The sequence below is a fragment of the Toxorhynchites rutilus genome, chromosome 2 (genome assembly GCF_029784135.1).
Source record: "Toxorhynchites rutilus septentrionalis strain SRP chromosome 2, ASM2978413v1, whole genome shotgun sequence".
NCBI lineage: Eukaryota > Metazoa > Arthropoda > Insecta > Diptera > Culicidae > Toxorhynchites > Toxorhynchites rutilus.
Window position 1 is genome coordinate 262,693,590 of NC_073745.1, and position 20,836 is coordinate 262,714,425.

At 37.5% G+C, this 20,836-nt stretch overlaps 1 protein-coding gene across 13 annotated transcripts in view; it reads left to right on the forward strand.

Annotated features, from left to right (window-relative positions):
* LOC129769500 (protein alan shepard) overlaps positions 1 to 20,836 on the forward strand; it is a 264,807-nt gene that overhangs the window by 226,763 nt on the left and 17,208 nt on the right. For 10 of the 13 annotated variants that reach the window (XM_055771816.1, XM_055771807.1, XM_055771808.1 and 7 more), the window contains 2 exons: positions 5,647 to 5,705; positions 5,818 to 5,942. In XM_055771816.1, coding sequence (XP_055627791.1) covers positions 5,647 to 5,705; positions 5,818 to 5,942 — 184 coding nt within the window. The remainder of the gene's footprint in view (positions 1 to 5,646; positions 5,706 to 5,817; positions 5,943 to 20,836) is intronic. The other 3 variants (XM_055771813.1, XM_055771814.1, XM_055771818.1) reach the window with 1 other exon arrangement.

Consider the following 20,836-nt stretch of genomic DNA (forward strand, 5'->3'; position numbering starts at 1 on the left):
ATGTGGACGCTGGAAATAGGCATGTTTCTTAGGGTGACCATTATGCCCCCACTTCCCCTATTTATTTTGGATCGATCTTTCGTTTCTTACACACTCAACTCGGTGTTGTTTTTCTCTTGTTAACGCTTCCGAATTCAATACGGTTAGTGCGCAGTGCGTGCTACACTGTCTTTGAATTTATATAAATCAGATATTCTCAGATATCAGATATTCTAGGTCCTCCAAAACATTCTGAAGTTCAGGCCAATTGAACAACCATTTCAAACACGACCGGTAATGTTCATAGCAAGAAATTTTACCCAAAGAGGTTTAAGAGACCGTGTGCTATGTTGGCGTTGGGTTTAAATAATCAAATGTTATAGATCCTCGAAATCATTCTAAAGTTCATTTGATCATAGAGTCAATATGTTCCATTGAGTTTGATTGATATAAACATAAAACCAAATCCATCTTGCTTCCGTTTACACCAATGCGATATTAGTTCCTCATGATCTTCCAAAGGGTTTTTAGTTCTAAATAGCTTTAATATTCTAAACTCTTCTATTTGATGCATATTTCGAATAAAGAGAAAAATGCATACTTTGCATAAAACACATAAGCACTATAGTGTTTATTGAGCAAATGTGCATGCTATGGATATTTTTCCAAAAGTACATTCTCGAGCAGAAGGAAATACTTTAGGACACCTCATTTTGATTTTGATACCAAAATTTGTTTTGGACAAGCGTGATATAAGAAGCAAAATAACAAAGAATATTACCAAAATAGGAGAGAAATAACTTTTCAATACCAATATTTTATAATTTCAATGCCAAAGTAGCCAAGGCTCTGCATAATCATAGTCAACTGAGGATAGTCAGCTGACTATCGCTACAGGTGAGTTAGATTTTTTTGCATCGTACACGAAAGATACTCACACGTATAAAATAGCGTGCAGTGTGTATTTGGACTATTTTGCCCGCTATTTACTAATACTAACGCGAAGACCTTTATAGCATACTGGACTGGACTAGTTCACCAGTCATCCTCGCTAGTCAACGCTAGTCAATTCATTTTCTAGTCAAGTCACTTTTTGTTGTGGGTGACTGCCGAAGCAGTTCTAGTCGAAGCGAAGCTACGTAGAGTAGAGTCGGTCTTCATTTTTCACCTTCGAAGATTTCGGGCCCTTAAAGTAACACTTTAGCAGTATTAAAAGGCTCTTTTTAGTATTAAAATAAGATTATGGGACCTGATAAAAAATAATTCCAGAATTTGTAATACACAGATCACTGCATAAATCAGTGCACGAAGACGTTTTCTAGAGGCTCTAGAAGAAAACATTTTCAAATATTGTTCCACAGTAATGTTCGATTGGGAATGACGTTCCCCAATTTTGATCTGCTCGTATGGTATGATTAATTAATTGTTTATTTCGCCATTTTATGAACTCAAACATTAGAATATGTAAAAAACATTTTAAAGCCAATTTTTTTAAGAATAAAACGGTCAGGTACAGGATCCAGTTTTCTTCCAGTTAACCTTTATACGCTAACCTATTCTAATTTCAGATTAGAGATTAGTTGAAAAGGAGCATCATCATTTCATGCTGCCCCTGCGTTAACAGGTGTCTCCCACCCGCCGATGTTCTTACCCCGGCGTCTCCCAAATATCGGCTAAAAGGGCGCGCTTTCTAGCGTCCCCGACGCTATTTTGCTTCAGATCCAGAAGGTTCTTTCAGCAACACTTTGGTAAACTAACGTAGTGTTTTGCAGTATTATTTCCAAGAATATTTTTCTCCTCAATTTCGAGCGAAGGAAAAAAACAAAACGAAGTAACGCTTTTCTCTGGGCTTCTCTAGTTAATAGTAACGTGTTTTTGGGAAGGGTTCACGGTCATTGCTTTTTTCCTTTGTAAATTTCTGGTGATATCCGTGAAAGTAAATGTAGTGTAGAAATATTCATTATTTTTTTGAAAATGAAATAAAATTTGAGGAGTGACGCATTCCTTTGGGTTTCTCAAACGGTTCAAGAAATACTTTTATTGTACATGGCATCTGCAATGTGCTTGATAGTGAAATATGTGATAGAGAATGAGCTGTCGACCACGCTGTGCATTTCCAATCAAAGACTTAATTGCGCTGGTACAGTATATGCATGCGTTGAAACATCATCGGATGCGAGCTGCGGGTACTCTTGCACATACATACGAATTCAGCAAAAGCAATTTTAAGAGCAATGTTCCAGTTTTTTGGAAAATATTATTGGCAACCCTGGTCCCATTGTTTCGAATAGGTGATAGTCGGAAGAAGGCAAGGTGAAGCAAGTCGCATGTGAAAGTACTCCCCAAAAAAATGACTCAATCGTTTCTTAGATCGGTTTTGCAGTGTGTGATAGAGCATTATCATGCAACAAAATAATTTTGTGTTGCCTTTTTCGGTACTCTGGTCGTTTCTCACTCGATGCAAATTGATCATTTGTTGTCGATAGCGTTCAGTGTTAACAGTTTCGCCATATTTAAGTAGCTCATAGTAACCAAACATCGAACATTGTCTTGATATTGATGGTTCCCCTGGACTTACCCAAGATTTTTGACGCTTAATATTCTCGAAATAAATCTACTTTTCATTACCAGTCACAATTTAATGGAGGATGGACTTCTCTTCGTACCTGGCGAGCAGCATTTCACATCTTATTTTAGTTTTTCCTGCTGTCTTTCGTTCAACACATGTGGAATCTATTTTCCGATCTTCTGGATCTATCCCAAACGTTCAGAGATGGGCTCTTGAGTCAGTTCTGTTGTTCATCCAAAAGAGCTTACTCTGTCCTCGATATTTTTCGGAGGTTTTCACGCTCTACGTTTCTCACGTTAAAATCACCATTTCTATTTTTTTATACCCACTCAAAGCTCTGCGGTTTCCCAAGAGCATGTTCATCGTAAGCTGCAACAAACACTCGATGCGATTCTGCGACAGTATTCCCAGATAATAAAAGATTTTTAAGGGAACTTTCTATGGAAAGAACTACACACCAAATGTCAACGAGCGTCTGAAAGATATAAAACAGCAGAGAAAGAGAAAAACATACAGGGAAACTTCGATATAACGTCACTCGATATAACGTACATTTTACCTCGATATAACGTACATATTTTAAAAGTGTAGAGGAATATTTTTTTCTGTAAGAAAAATAAATTATCTGTATTTGATACTAAAACATGTTTTGTATCTTCAACCAGCTGGTTTTGTGATTTCGGATTCTAAATGAATCAAGCTTTAATCAACAGTACGAAGGGAAACATCATGAGAAAGGATGGCTTCATCTTCTAGTTGAATTTTATCAATTACTTACCCAAAGAGCAACACAATAAAGTAATATAAGTTACGTTTCTGAGTTCTTTATTATGCTTCGATATAACGTACAATTCGATACAACTTACAATTTTGAAAGTGAAATGTACGTTATATCGAAGTTACCCTGTATACTCTTTTCTTTTTCAAGATATTTTTTCGATTTTTGGGTTTTTTACAGCGAGTTTAATAAATTTTCCAGAGAAAATAATAAACTGTATACCAAATTTTTTTGTGGAAACTTTGAAAAAAAAATGTTATGGATTTTATGGTGTAGAGACCAAAGAGATCCTAGATTTTTATATCATTTTCGGGAAACTTAGCCTTTTTAAAACCGTATAAAAAATGACAAAAAAAAATTAATGTGCCCGAATTTTTGATATGTTATGTACAGGGTCTTGCAGATTAAACGCTCACGCAAAAAAATCGAGCTCGCGTTATCGAAAAAGAGATGGTCACATCGAAAATGTCCTAAAATAAGCTTTATTTTCGTTTTTTTTAAATAAAAATCGGTTCACTTTTGTAGAAGTTATTTAAATTTGTTGCGTGAGCGTTTAATCTGAAAGACCCTGTAAATAAGCATCAGTTTCCCGAAAATTATCTCAGCAAGAATCTCTTCAGCCTTCGGACACCTTTTATACATCACAGAACTATTTTCGAAGGTCTCACTCAGTCTACAACTATTTTTGAAGGACATTTGGAGTGCAGTCTAGTATTTTTTTTTAGAAAATTCAGGTTTTCAATCTTTCTTTTAATGGCAATTGATCAAAAATTTTGTTCAGTGGCTCAACAACGACATTTTGAGAATGAGTGTGTGCGACAAAATCGTCAAAAAAGCCATATTTTTTCTGACAAACCTTATTGAGGATGACGCGCCTTAAGAGTGAAATGAATAAACATGTTTCTTGAACTTTTTGAAAACAATTAAATATAGGGTTTGAGCATATTTCTTCGGCAGTTTAAGTTTTGTGGAATGCTCTGGCTAACTGGCGAAGTTTTGATGGTCGGTGATTGGTACTGAACGTTGGTGAAATAGACCGATGAACTAACTCGGCTTAAGTTCATCAGAACATAAAATCTTCAGAAAAATATCCACAAACTTGAATTCGGAGGAGTTCAAGAATTTATTTTCATTTCATTTTAGCTCTTGATGATTGATGACCTACAATTTTGTTATGTAATAAATCAAACAAGTCACTACTGTATCAATATGATACATCACCAATACTTGTATCAAGAGGAAAAAGTACCAGTTACAAAGAATCAAAATTGTCTAGTTATTAAGAATTTTCTGAATCTAAAACTGAATCTAAAAAATCATTTTTTAGATCTGAATGTATTTCTGAATCTAAAAAATCATTTAACTCAACAGCAACATTTACATGAAAAGGAAATGTTTACATACTTCAACAGACTTTTCCGACAAAGAAAATACTAATCGTAAAAATCATATAAAATTTGGTACGACGATTTTAATCTAAAGAAAAATTAATTCCGTTGTAAACACTGAAAATATACCGTCAATCCATAAGTGTGAAGGACATGACTGTTTTCAATATTCCATAAACGATTTTCAACCGTTTTTTTCCGAGCGGTTGTGCGAAATTTATTCCATTATTAACCTAGACAATACCGCAATTTATTCTTACCCGCGAACGCCGATAGGGCGGGGCGTTTTCATCAACGCCATTCATTTTTCCAGCATATTTTATTTTCGTTTATCCCGTTCACCCCGTCCGACAAACAATTCTTAATCCCACAATCAATCTGCCATTCATAGCAATCGCCTTAAATGCCATTGGTGATATGACTCTGCTACCCAGCTCTCTACCACACCTCGGGGCTCTGGCTCCTTTCATATTTATGATAGTCGTTCACCGTCGCCATCACTTTTCCCCGAGTGACCCAACGAATGGATCTATTTTTTTCACCTCTCAAGCGGAATTTGCCACGGTGTTCGTAGGCTTTGTGTGACCACCACGGAAACGCTTGGTGAAAACACCCCCACACAAGCGAGTCAGCGATTGATGATGAACGGTGCCAACACGTATAACTACTTCAGTATTCCGTTTACGTTATATTTTTTTTGCTGTTGTCTTCCGTTGGAACTAAAATCAAATTTAGCGAAAAATACGTGCAGAGCGTGAACATGCATGATACCATCACGCAGTTGTTTCGACGGAAAGATGAATGATTATTATTTTTTTCCGAATTATATTTATATTGATGGAGACGTATAATCTTCGATCGGAAGGAGACTCAACGATTGATAGACAATGGAGCGAGGTTCTCATCGTTTTGCTTTTGCTTTCTTCTTCCAGATACGGTACCATTATCTCCACAAAGGCAATATTAGATAAAACAACAAACAAATGTAAAGGTAAGTTCCAACCAAGAGTTGCCTCTAAATCCCACCCAATTAAGAAACCGCTGTTTTGTGTACTTTTTTTCTCTTCCCTTTCACTCTCATTTCCACGCGGCTCTTTTTTCAGGTTACGGATTTGTTGACTTCGAATCACCGGCATGCGCCGAAGGTGCCGTCAAAGGTCTCCAACAGAAGGGCATTCAAGCTCAGATGGCCAAAGTGGGTATCTGGGTGCTACATAGGCCGGCCATTGTACGTTTGTTTGCATGCAAGTAATACTTACCCCTCACACCCGAACAGACCATACCCGAAAGACCTTCTTTTTATCTTTCTCTCTCTTGTCCCTATCTTCTCTACCCCTACTGAAAGTTCTGATTCTAATTATCTCTGTTTAGTTTACTTTCACTCTCGTTTATTACTCTGTCAAAAAGTTCCTATGGTGTTTTTGTTTTGTTTTCACTTGTTTTTCTGTTCCACTTGGGTTTATTTTGTTATTCTTTTGTTTCCATTTTCACGTTTCATTATACCGAGGTTTTTTATGTTTATTTCTTTGAAGATTCGATTCGATGTAGGCATGTAGGCTTTCTCGGTACATGTAACAACAAAATTTGCTGAAAAATTCATCCACACAGAAACACACACGAACCTTGCAGCATATTGTAGAGTAGTGCCATTTTCCATCATTGTGAAAATCTTCAAGAGTTTATCGTACCTCATGTGCTATGCTCTTTGAAATCTTATTAGTTGACAGATAGTTTTACATAACAACGTTTCAAAAATGGTTGACAGAACATGGCAGCTCGGATGCAAAAGCGAGATTGCGAATTGTTTTCCCCTTTATTTCTGTTACACTTAAGACAAATCATTATAAGATTGAAGATATAAAAAAAAATCTTGGAGTAATCATTGAGGACAAGCACACATGCTAGTGGTATGGCTATGATATGGGGGGAAGTTTTAACTACGGGTCAATCTGAAATATCGAGATAGAAACAGACGAATTTTGCGACGTTGAACAATTTTTCGAAGCAACATTAAATTATTTTGCATTTACTCGGAATAAGCGAAGTGCTAATGAGCCAATCCGTACACAAACGGCCAGTTCAAGCTTCAATAAACAAGATCGAACGCATATTGTGCATTCATTTATTGCACATTGTTCATTCATTTACTGATGGATATAAGAGAAATTTGCACAAACCTATTTGAACACTCCCTAACAAACCATTGCATTACAGTAAATCATATTTTCAATAGTTTTTCAATAGTATAAAATAGTGTTGAAATGAGAGCTTGTGGAGAGAAGAGAAGAGAAACCACAAGATGTTTTCCTTACACATGCTAAAGTGTCATTCAATACATTTTAATATACATACAAGGGATAAACAAGAAGCATGCGACTAGACATAACTCTTTGAGGAATATACTTATTCAGCAATTCCACGAAGAAAAAATCTTCCCAAAAATTGTGATTCTTTCAAACATCATTTATTTATATTTTTCCGGAACAAAATTACAAACGTATTTTTTATTCCGCTTTTTGGGTACTTTGTCCGTTTTTAAAAGTTTTTAATTTTCAAACCGCTCAACCGATTTAGAGTTTCTTGAACAGAAAACACAACAGAAAATAAATTCGGCAAATTCTACAAAAACAAACCTATTTTTTAACCATCCGGCTTCACGATGGTGCATCCTAGGGGCGAAAAAAGGTGGCTAATTTATGTCGAAAAAAAATAAATGTATGACGATTCAGTGAAATTAAAGCAATAATTTTCGATTGATTCTCTTGACGTTGGACTACGTCTTTCAGCAAGGGTTCCAAATCAATGAACATGTCACGTTTTTATGGAATAGTTTTAACATTGAAAACTATTTTTACTGCTATCGGATCTCGATGGTTTTTATACCGATCGATAAGCAAAACACTACTATTCCCTAATCATTAAATAATTTAAGTTGACAAAAAATACAAGCACTCCCAGTTTTCCATACATTTGTCTTGTGAAGTTTGTGCCTTCCTACCAACGCAGTCAATAACAAGCAACTAATGTACCAGCGATAATATTAACAACGAAGGAAGATAGCGGAAACCCTTTATAAGGCCGTGGCAACCAACAAAAAAAATTTTCGTCGCACTTGAAATATTTTTTCAATATTTTGCTAATCCAAAGACTTCTAAGGTTATCTGGCAATATTCCAATTTTTCGGGACTGCTAAAAAATGTACGGTATTGATTTGAGAGTCATTTTGATGGCGATCATAAATGGTGTAATCGATGAAAAATTCAAATTTTCAATTTTTCCTTTGTATAAAAATGTATAAACATATTTTTTCCTTGCTCAAGAAATATTGTTTTGATTTCTGCATTACCAAAGGCGCAATGAAGTGAGCTTACAACGCAGCAGCAACCAGTATTTTTGGGGTTAACGGGCAGTGGAAACTATATTGCCATAATTTTTTTCAACTGTTTCAATAGTTTTTTTTTTAAGTAAATCCTCAAATGATTATGTTCTCTGAAGTTTGAATCGATTCCTTGCCTAGTTTTCTCGTACAACACTCAATGCAGCGAACATCGCTTGTTCTGCTTGTTTCTCGTCATCATCTTTCGGCTTCGTTTCCCCTCGAGCTGTGAACATGAGTGGATAGCCTACTCTTGCATTGCTGCTCAACGACGCCGTGGCAAAGCAAGACGAAACTGGGACGTCGTCGTATGGCTCACTTAGGCAACGTTTAGTACAAGGAAAAGGGTATCATGTTGAACAACGGTATGCGTAATTAAATTTCGCATATTGAACACATCAGTCGCAAAAAAGTGAATGATATTTACCCTAATCTGAAGCATTTGAAAACAATGAACTGCAACTCACCTAATAATCGGCCTAACAATTCTCGAGGTTGGAAAATATTAACAAAAACTGTTTACTTTGGAAAGAATACAACCCGATGAGAAGTATATGTGTAGTTGTACAATTTTATTGGAAATTTGTTTGGTTCACTATTGTTATGACAGTAATGATATTGAATGATAGTGAATGATATTTGTTTCCTAGTGTTGTCTGAGTACATGTTTATCATTTGGCAGAAAATTCAATAAAAGTTGCATACGAAATTTGTATACTTAGGTCGTATAGCCTTTGTCGTGTAGCAAATAATATAATATTCAAACATTACAACACTCGGCCTCAAGTTGATGTTCGAGTCAAAAACTATTTGGAAAATAGCGGATGGGGAATTCTTGTTCACCCGCCATATAGTTCAGACCCAGACCTTGGCCCTTCAGATTATCATTTGTTTCGACCGATGCAGAACGCTTATAGTGAAATACGCTTTACTTCAAAACAGGGCTTCAAAAATTGGCTGGATTTATTTGCAGAAAAAATATCATCTTTGATAGACAAGATCCATTTTCGTGTGTTGAAGGGTGAAAAGAACAAATAAAAGCACATTTTTAAGAGTTTTAATATGTTTGTAAGTATGGGAGCAGACCCCCTTTTCTCTCAGACGGAACGACAGCTTGGAATTATACCCAAAAAAAAAGTCCGGACGATGCCGAAGCAGGGATCGAACCATACCGGCTGGAATATAAGACCGATTTCCACAACTTCGCTGTTAAAATAACCACTGCACAGTAGGCGACTGCATACAAAGCCTGGCCAAGCAGAAAAAGTGTCGTTAAATGCGAAAATAACATGGTAGGGTAAAGAATTTTGGTTCGTCCGATTTAGAGTGTTTTTACACAACTAGTAAATACAAATAGATTTTTCTTAATGAAAATCGCACATAATCAAGTTTGGGTTTGTTAAAAGCCCCAAGTCCCTAGTTGCTAATAATACCATAAGGCGTTCAAATTATCCAAATTTTGATGTTTTTTAGTGATTTTCTTCAAAGCGAAATTATGATCATGGGTTGTGCACCTCTGATTATGGTTTGTTTTAGAAATCACTATTTTTGAATGAAGAAATTCGAATTTCCAAGTAGAAGTTGCATTTCGCATTGCTTGAGTCCACTGTCATCATATTTATTCATTCATAATTTAGGCTTTCTTCAGAACATTGCCTTTTCTGGAAATTTTAAAGGTGAATAGCACGCAACTTAGAGAAACTTTATTTCTGCTACGCACGAAAGACATCATAAACAAACTGCAGCGCGCCAAGCGGCTGTCATAGTAACAATGTGGACAAACCAACAGCGTATTGAACAAACCATGATCAGAATTGAGTTCATCGAGATGCATTGATTACATGATTTAGATGCATAAATCTGATCCAAATGGTGTTCAAGCATGATGTTTACAATATTTGTAAGTGTTATGATTATAATAAGTGTTATAATTCTGGTGGTTGAAAGTTTGCTCAAATGAGGGGCGATTGACATCAATAGAAGGTGGGTTTTATAAACCCTCAAACCCATGATCATATTTTCGTCTGAACAAACCAAAATCATTTACCTTATTTTCATAATTTCGGGATGCTGACCAAATTTTGAATCTGGCAAATTTTTTATGAGTGAAATTTGTTATGAGTGAAATTTGGAATTCATTATAATTATCAGCAGGAAATACTCTTTCGCTGCTTTTTCATTTCGTCTAGTGATTTTCGATGCTTCATTGTTTCATAGATTTGTTGGCTTTCCAATCCGGTTCCTTTGGTTAAAAGAGGACATTACAATGTATCAAACCATGAATAAACAACTTACTAGACTTTGAATTGTGTGGTTCCGCTATAATTGAAGAGCCCATAATATAACTCAACGAAATTATGGATTGATTTTCAAAATATAGCTGATATCTATTTTGAACGAAACGTGGAAACAATAACACTGGAATCACAAAACGTTGCAAACGAAACTGAAGAGATGCGAAATTGTTATGAATATTCTTTGTTATTTCCTCATACAACCAACTGTGTGCTTCACTTCTGTTTGCAAACAAGTACGAAGTAAAAGCAACCTGCAAACGGGCTTTTGTTCATCAGTTTTTTGTGATAGCTAATTTCTTGTTCAACAATTGGAAAAGGCTAAATGTTTTCAATATGTATTGTTTTTAACTTTTATGTTTGTTTTCTACAAAAAATCACTTTTTGAATAATTTTTTTTCACGTACTATGATCAAATTTTACAATATCTAATGAAAGAGATTTGTTTTATATAGTTTTTCGAAATACTTTTCCTTTGACGCCAAAAAAATCCAAGCTATCATTGAAGCGTTCCAAAGTGATACTTTCATTCAAAAATTGTCAAAAAAAACCTCAATATGCCGAGCTTTGAAAAGTCATAAAAATAATCAGATGTGAAGATATTGCGCTCAAATTTAGCGATTTGTTTAGATAGCAAGAAAGGAAACATATTTCAAAACAGCTGACACAATTTTTTTGCCTGATGGCCAGCGATTTCCCACTGTGCACTGATGCTGTTGCACAATTACGAGAGAATGTTACACCACATCATAAAACGAAGTTGTATCTTAAAAGTATACATGGAAAGCGTTTTCTAAGAGTAAAAAGGAGAGCATAAACGTGAACCTCTAAGCTTTTCTAGACGGGGACCGTGAAAATTGTTAATGCGTGCTTATTTGCAACGTGTCTCTTGTTTCGCTCTCTCATATTGCTATGGCACACAAATTATACACAAACTCGCCTCTCGTCTGAGTAAATGCTGTACCAGTATGGGAGGGTAACAAATTTTTCGTTATTTTTAAGCTCATTTGTTGTTATAGATCAGGATGTCAAAAAATGTGCTAAAAATTAATTTTGGGTGTAGTGACTAACGATAAGTATTACTTCGAAAAATCTAATAATTAACTTTGTTATTCAAATAAATAAATACATAAAAATAAATTAGTTTTTCGTGCAAAACAATGGAACGAACTAGGTTTCGCCCCAATAACATGATATTATTCTTCACAACTGTACAAAAAACATTTCGGGATCGATATTGAATGTTTTACTGACGTACTTTTAATTTGAAGGCTTTGGTCGCATTTTTTATGTCTGGTTCCTTTCACATCAGAACTTAAGTTGTGTTTTCTACACCCAAACTAGCGTTGACAGAAAACATTTCATCTTTGGCAGAAAAGATGCCATTTTGTGTTCATTTGTGTTCATCTGATGACGTCAATGGGGATCGAACCAAGGCCGGCTGGAATGCAAAGCTATTTCACACGTCCACGCTATCCATATAGCTACCAGTGCTGATATACGGAAGCGTGATAATATTACACCTCATCATAAAATGAAGTTGGAAAGTGTTTTCCAACAGGATAAATAAGAACATGGACGAAAATATATCTTTCTCTGTCTGGGCCGTGTATTTGGCAAACTATACGAAAAGCTTTCATATGCTTTCATTTAAATGTGTGTCTCTCCACCCCCCCCCCCCCCCTCTCTAAGGGGGGGGGCTGCCATACAAATTAAACACAACTTGCTGCATTACTCGAGAATTAATCAAGCAAATGGAACCAAAGTTGGCATGTGGAGGTTTTAGGGTGCAATAAATGTTTCTATGGTGGTTAGACTCTCCACTCCCCTCTAAGGGGGGCTGCCATACAAATGAAACTCAAATTTCTGCATTACTCGAGAATTAATCAAGCAAATGAAACCAAATTTGGCATGTGGAGGTTTAAGGGTGCAATAAATGTTTCTATGGTGGTTAGACTCTACACACCCCTCTCTAAGGGGGGCTACCACACAAATAAAACTCAAATTGCTGCATTACTCGAGAATTAATCAAGCATATGGAACTAAATTTGGCATGCGGAGGTTTTAGGGTGCCATAAGTGTTTCTATGGTGATTAGACTCTACACTCCCCTCTCTAAGGGGGGCTGCCATACAAATGAAACACAAATTGCTGCATTACTCGAGAATTAATCAAGCAAATGGAACCAAATTTGGCATGTGGAGGTTTTAGGGTGCAATAAATGTTTCTATGGTGGTTAGACTCTACACACCCCTCTCTAAGGGGGGCTGCCACACAAATAAAACTCAAATTGCCGCATTATTCGAGAGTTAATCAAGCAAATGGAACCAAATTTGGCATGTGGAGGTTTTAGGGTGCAACAAATGTTTCTATGGTGGTTAGACTCTATAACTCGAAAACTAATCAAGCACAATTTGGGATGTGAGGGTTTTTGGGTATGAGAAATTTTTCTGTAATGGTATGACACCCCTCCCTCCTCTGGAATGGAGAGGGGGTCCCATAAAAATATTACACATATTTCAACCAAAAATATTCCAACCAAACATGACAATTGAAAATTTTCGGAAAACTCTGAAGGAAAACGGGAAAGTTCGGAAAATCAAATTCCCATATGTCAAAATCACATAGTGACAAGTGCTGTTAGTCCGTTTGATGTTTGCGCTAGCGAAATCGATCTTTGTTCGGAACTGGAAATGGATTTTAATGTGATGAAACGCACTTCTATATCTTCATCTATATATACAAAAAATATGGATTGCCTGATGTGTTGATAAGAGTTGAACTCGAGGAAGGAATTGTCCGATTTAGGGCTGTCTTTGTTCTATCATATTTTCTGTATAAAACATTTATTCCATGTAACGGAAAAAACATGTTGTTTGCAAGTGGTTGAAAAATTGAACGAGAACCGTGTCTGAAAATAATCTGATATTATAATGATGAGTTTTGTTAGAAATACTAGGAATTTCATAGTAAAAAGTAAATTCAACGGGGTCGAATAGAAGATCAATCAATGAACAGTTCTGCGATTGGACCCATGAACTTGCTCATAACAAGAAAACGACAATGTTTGAAGGTATTGATAACAAAAAAACAAATTGTGGGCGGGACGAAGTTTGCCGGGTCAGCTAGTATTAAATAAACAGCAAAATACACCTTTGTCCAGAAATTTTATGAGTGGTTTTGATAAGACTATCGGTAAACTTGGTATGCTTGGATATCAAATTATGAAAAGCAATCGTCCGTAGTGTGTGTATCTTAAGATAAAATTAATCAACGAATCGATCTTCAGCTATCCATTTCTATTTCTGAACCTACAAACAGATCCCCCCTCAGACATATGCACCACTTCATTCTAACAAAGTTTTTCTAACCAGCAAAAAAGGATACCAAAATTGCGAGTTCCTGGCATTTTTATCGATAAAAAATCCCTAACAAAGCATGTTCTATCAGATTGTACAAACGTTGCACAGAACTAATCACCTCATATCAAACACAAAACTTAATTTTTACCGCATTCACTAACTCAAACGAACCACACCAAAACAATATACCGAAGAAATCAAGTAATCACTCAAATCACTTAACTAACTCTGAAACACTCCTCGAGAACGCCCTCTCGAATCGTTTAGTTTATTTTAAATTCGTCTCTATTGTTCATGTGGTAATTTGTATTTAGTTTATTCAACTTCCTCCCAACTTCTCTCTGTCCACTCAACCGTTCCAATCAACCTTACTACTACCAACAACCCTCTTCTTTCGAACTACCCAAATATAACTAGTTTATAGAAAATTTAGAGAGTTCTAGAGCAGAATATCTACACACACATATATATAACCACCCAGTCGTTTTCCATCTAGTGATCCCGTTTTATAGAGCCCAACTTTCGCCCAAATCTTTTTGCGAGATCCAGAGAGTGTGTCTCTTGTACTCTGTGTTCAATTGCCTCGTTCTGTTTTCAGTCTGTTGTTTCCTAGCGAGTTTGGTTTTCTGTTGTTTTCGAGCGTTTCTACCTTATTTTAAACTATCCATAGAAAGATTGAAAGAGTGTCCACAGAAAAAAAAATACCGTTCTAGTCCATAGTCATAGCCAACAGTGCCCGTTAACCACCCCCTCATAGTCTTTCGTTTCATAGTGTCTCCTCTTTTGAAGCCATTTTACTCCATCCCAAAACCACCATCATCCAGCTAAAAGAACAGAGAAACGCTTCCGCGTCGAGTCTGTCGGTTCCCATCTCCAACCTTAACTAGAGTTTCGTACCGAAAAAAACCGTTTGAAGCAAACCATTCATATATAGTTTACTCCGTACCTCCAAACATTTATTATATATAACCTCTAGTGTCTTGTCCGACTTGTCCGTTATAATGGCGTGGGAAAAAGCGACAAATCTGCTGCTGCTGCTTTCCAGATAGCAAGGGAAGCGTCGTGTGAGCGTCGTGAGTGTGAGCGTGTGGATAGTTGTCTCGAGTGCCGGCAGCGCTGCAGGAGAATAATAATTTTATGAATTTTTAATCCAATCAAGTACGGAAACTGTAGTCAGAAAGTTTAATTGCCTTTCTAGACCCATTATTATAGTCTCGGAATTTACATTTTCTGTACGTCGTTTTCTTAGAGGGTTTCTGTTCTTGCTTCCTAGCGCATAGCCTTATATTGATCCCATTCGTTTTGTGATTATATCATCATAGTGTAGAAGCAATTTAGTTCTGTAGACGACGACGAGTGAGATTTAGTGAAAGGTAGTGATGGAGGGGAACAGGGGGTAACAGCCACTGATTGTGGTGCATTATTATGTTTTTGCTTCCGTTTCCGGTGTTGTTTTTTGTCCGAAATCTCGAAGCCAAACGCGGAACATTCTCTAAGCTACAGTTCGCAAGCTTAGCTGGTGGACTTCGGAAAGTACGAGCCATAAAATGGCAATATCAATCAAGACGTCCAATAAAAATTATATGGATTTCTCTTTACGAACAAACATTAATTCCGTTACTATGGTCGCCAATTCGCGTCTTCGCTGATGTGATGGATGGAGTGATTAACATTGTTCGCTGTGTCTGTGATCAATTGTTTCGCCTGGTCCATGTTGACATCGATAAACTGAAAATAAGCCTACGGAATACTTATTAGTGGCAGCAGCATGAAACCACACGGTATAATATTATAAACAAGTATTATTATGTTACTTGTTTCCAACTCTTTTTTGATAATACAAGTTAATTGTTGTGAAATTATGCTTGGGCCCCCCAAAAATTGGAAAACGTAGGGCCATCATTTGGCAATCTTTTGAATACACGTAGAGGAATACATTTTTACATATTCTGATCGAACTTCGACTCAGTTGGCCATGTGTTTAAACAATAGGTAATGCAGTGTGTTGTAACGTTAGTTGTGTAACGGGTGTTAAATAAAAAATGAGAATTTTTTCAATCACATATAAAAAAAATTTTTGTTTTCATCGATTTCAGTATTTTTTATTAATAACATAATGTATTTTCTTCAAAAAAATGTCAGTGAATGTTTGAGTAAGGGCCGTGGTCTGCTGTTCGACGCAACTTTGTCGCGATGCTCTCACAAGAACGTTGTACGGCACTTACGTCCATTTTCCGGATACAATTCCGGATTCTTGTAGTCAGTTGCTTCGTGTCCTTGGCCCTCCAATTGTTTCTATACATTAGGGCACTGAGTGAGCCAAAAAAATCCTCTATTGGGCGGCACTGGGGCAAGTTTGTTGGGTTACGATCTTTCGGCACGAACGGTATCTTTTTCTCCTCAAGATACGCCAGCGTCTTCTTGGCGTAATGGGAAGACGCCTTGTCCGGCCAGAAGACGTACTTCCCATCCGCGTGATGCTCGTTCAGGAACGGCAGCAGGATTTTATCGAGGCACTCTTCTCGATAGATTTGTTGGTTGATTGCCAGACCGCTCGGCTTAAACCAAGACTTTGAAATGCCCCGGTCGGAAATGGCTATGTACAACATAACCTTTTTTTCCAACTTGTGCTTGAACTTGTATTTCACTTCAGGCGGTGTGGATGACTTGTCGCTGGAGTAGTAATTATCATTTCCTGGAATATGCGTTTTGGACAGCGGAAAATAGCTTTCGTCGTCCAAAACGAAAGACGTCCCGTGGTATTTTTTGGTCATCCACCGACACTGTGATTTAACCGTCTCAATTTGCTTCTCCGTGTACTCCGGCGACCTCGTCTTTTTCCTGCAGACGATTCCTTCCCTCTTGAGGGTCCGATGGATCAATACGTGGGAGCAGCCGTATTTCCGACCGGCATCACGCAGGTTGGTTGCGTCCTTGTTGTCAAACAGCTTCTTGAACGATGTCTTCCTCTGCTTCGTCATTATCGTCACCGGACGACCACTTCCGACCTTCCGCTCTACGTTCAGGGAACCCAGGATACGATATACCGTACTGACAAGTACATTTTCTTCCTTAAAATGTGCCACCGTGAACTTTTTTCCTTACTGGAAATGCGTTTCGTAGAACCGTACAATACATTCGCGGAGCACGTGCTGTTTCAACGCCATCTTTGCTTTGACTAAATTCAAACTAGCAAAACCAAACACGCCTACTGTTTCTAGGGAGCCCAAAGAGCAATTTTCTTGGAGAAAGAAAATTTTACGCTCTTTATTTGAGTTACTGAAAGGTATTGAAAAAATTCTCATTTTTTATTTAACACCCGTTATTTACTGTATATGTATGGATGTCTATATTTTGTATGTTCTTTACGCTTTCAGTTAATGGAAGTTCTTCAGAAAGTTTAAAAAAACTTTTGGAGGATTTCTGCGAGTACGTGCGATATTATAATATATACAATTCTCGGCCGCATGTCGCGAAACCGGTCAAAATAAACATGGAAACGCTGAAATGGGAGGTCCTACCCAACTCGCCGTATTCTCTAGACATTGCTCCGTCCGATTACTACTTTTTCGATCGATGCAACATGGCCTGGTCACTTCTCCAATTTTGATGAAGTCAAAAATTGGATCGATTCGTGGTTAGCCGACAAACCGGCCGGTTATTTCCGCAAAGGGATCCGTGAATTGCCAGAAAGATGGGAAAAGTTGTGACTAGCGATGGGCAATACTTTGATTATTAAATTTGTAACCATTTTTGCAGTATAAAACTTTTTTTTTTTTAAAAAAAACGAAGAAATTTACCGGTACTCCTATTATATAGCCGGTCCGATAAGCTTCACAGGTTTTCTTTCTCAGGATTCCTAAAAATAGTCTTTTCCGCGTATTGTGACACGTAAGATTCCCGAAATTCGTTACGAAAAAAAAATTCAATTTTTATTCCTGAATAAATTCACGCGCCCCTAGCTTCGATTCTGAGACCAAAAGAGGTGTGTTTCCTGAGCCAAGACGATAAAGCACGTGTTGTAATGGGCAGTAAGCAGGCACCGCTTAATGCATCTCGAATATTGCGTTAATCTACCGAATCATGATTTTGTCATGGCTGGAAAACACCGTCTGTTATCGCAGGATGCAATACAAAGCTAGGGCACCTCGATCATGCTGAAGTTGTTCTATGCAGTGTTCCAATATGCGTTGCAATTTGTTCAGGAAGGCACTGTTCTTCGAACGCATTTCCTCATGGGATCGATTTTCAAAGTATGTGCGAGCTGCCTTCGAGATTATTCGGTACCGAAGAATAATCAAGCCAGTAACCATAATTAATGTGGATGGAGGACCAGACGAGAACCCCGGAATTGGAAATAAAACATTTTTAGTATGCAGGGGAATCGTTAGCTGATTTGTGGAATAACCTAGCGATCATATCCATCGATCGCAAAAAGGCTAGACTGAAATCACCTAAAAGGCTTGCAATTTGTATCATTTTTCCATGTCCAAAATAGCTTCCGGCATTCGGAATGACAAATTCGGATTATGTTTTAAAAACCGCTCTACTGATTCTCCCATGATATCTTGTTGCACTTGCAAACGTAGTTAGTGGGCATCTGTTAAACAAAGAAGGAGGAGATAATCAATTTGATTCAAAAACGAAATGTTCGTCTTTAGTCGGTGGAGTGTCCGTCTTACCCGACTTCATTAGTAGTTTGTTTTCATAAATATTTCTGGAGTAAAATGATAAAACTTCACCGCTGATTCGATAAATTGGAAGAGAAGTGATGGTAAAACACTCATGTAGCGAAAAATACCCCAAAAAATTACTCGATTACAATTTTTTTTATCTGTATTATAGTGACTCTCAACTCATTTGGCTGGTTCGTCACTTTTTTTCCATTTTTGGAAGAATGTCGGGAGTGAGAATTGAACTCGCGATCTTTAGCGTGAGAGTCATGGATGTTACCACTACGCCAGATCGCCTCCACACTCGATAACAATGAAAACCTTATCTTCTACAGACGAAAATTTACATCGAGCTGCTCTCTGTAGATTATTTTTTGTTTTTATTAATAAATTTAACAAAAAGTCAACTAAGTGTACACAGTTAGTGTCACAGGTTGAAATTCAAAATAAAAATGTAATTTATTAATAATACAGTGGTGTCCGTCTTTCCCGACTTTCCCTATTAAGTCCGCAAACTCCCAAATCGATGAAGGGGAATTATTACAATATCAAGTCGAGTTGTTTGCTCGTCACGTAAAGACATCCCAAGATCTTTTTCAGGTAGTGAAATGTAACGGCAGGAACTGCCACATTGAACGAAGGAGTAGTTATTTTTGTGTAAATCAACATCAATTTCTACCAGTTCATGATCTTCTCAGCTAAACGCCAGATGGTTTGAAAGCACCAATCCCAACAGACGTGAGCATTCATTTATCATCTCGGTTTGCTCGAAATTCTATGAACTTGTCGAAAGTTCTTCCGAAGTCACTTCTCGCATATAAAGAACTTTCGTCCAAACATTTGATTTCGACCTGGGCAGATATCTGATTTTTTTACGTTGATATTATCATTACTTAAAAAAAGCTAAAAAAATTTCAAACAACATTGACTTTTTGTACAAATTAGCGTTACGTAACATGAGAGGGAGGGGGTTCGTCTTGCGTTACTTTTTGTTACAAAGGGTGGGGGGGAGGTGGTCTAAACACCTCATTTTTAGCGTACGTAATTTGTACACGACGCCTTACGAGAACAAAATCCATTGTTATATTTTTTTTCAAACAAGATTAGTTCATTAGCTTCAGTTTGATATAACGTTTGCGTTAAAAAATAGGAATTTTTTCGAATGGTGATATAAAAAACCAAGACAGATAATTGAGTTTGATAAATTTTCCATGGTAGGTAATTATATTAGCTTACTTGCAAAAAAAAACTCTGCCCAGAAATTCTCGATGGGACGCAGCTGGGGGACGTTGGGTGGATTCGCCGACTTGGGTACCTCATCGATATTCAGCCGTTCCATCTCCTCTAACAATCGCTTCGAGTAGTGGACCGACGCCTGCTTCGGTCAGAACTCCGCGTCTTCGCCCTTATGGTATTTCTTGATGAACATTTCGTCCATGTTCACCAGGTACTTTTTCATTGTTTGGCTGGTTTCACCGACCTCCGGGCCAAGCGCAGGCAGCGATGTAGCCACTTTTCCCTCGATCTTCCTCTTCAGCATCCCTTAGAGCTTCTTGTCGCTCAGGGTCGTCGGCCGTCCGGAGCCGGGCTTTCTTTCGATGCTCTGATTGTAGTCCAATAGTGCCAAGATGTTGTAGATGCCGGAACGGGCGTATCCGGCGTCCACAAAGTGCCGAACGATGTCTGTTTTCGAAGCGGTGGGTACCGTTCTTTGAACGCGCACACATCTGAATGGAGTAGCTTCACTGTTTTCGCTATCACGGTTAGAGTTCGACTGACAGAGCTGTCAATTTTTGACGTAGTACTACGTCTTTCATTTCTGTACCGGGGTGTAAGTTCAATGTTTCGAAAACGAGAGAGTGCAAGGTTTTGCACGTTAATACCTCTTTACCGGCTGAATGGAGCGGTATAATAATCACTTCATCCGAAAGATAAAATGTCAACGAGTTATATGATTGTCATTTATTGGTCCAAAAAATCGTTTCAATGGCTTAAAAATTGTTTTGAAAGCAAGCTATTGAAATCATCATTGCTCATTGATGATGATTGGTTATCGCAATGTATTCCCGAACACGGACGCAAAATCTAGGCACCTGGAGAAACCGTCATAGCGAATACATGCAAGCTGCGACTTCTTTTGCTCGCTTGCATTAGTGTTTGGGAAACCATAGCGGACACATGCAAGGCGTGAGTACTTTTACTCGCATCAGTTTCTGTTCTGCTTTCGCATGGAACAGTCATGAAAAATTGTTTGCGTGTGAATGCGTCCAAGCGAACGAATATTCGCATTTACGCATTCGACTTGGTGTTCCCATGATGCAACCAACTGGCGAATATACGCAAAGCTGAATCAACTCATGCGACACCTACATTAGAGTCCAGAACCACAAAAGTGATGATGTTTGTTTATTCTACGCA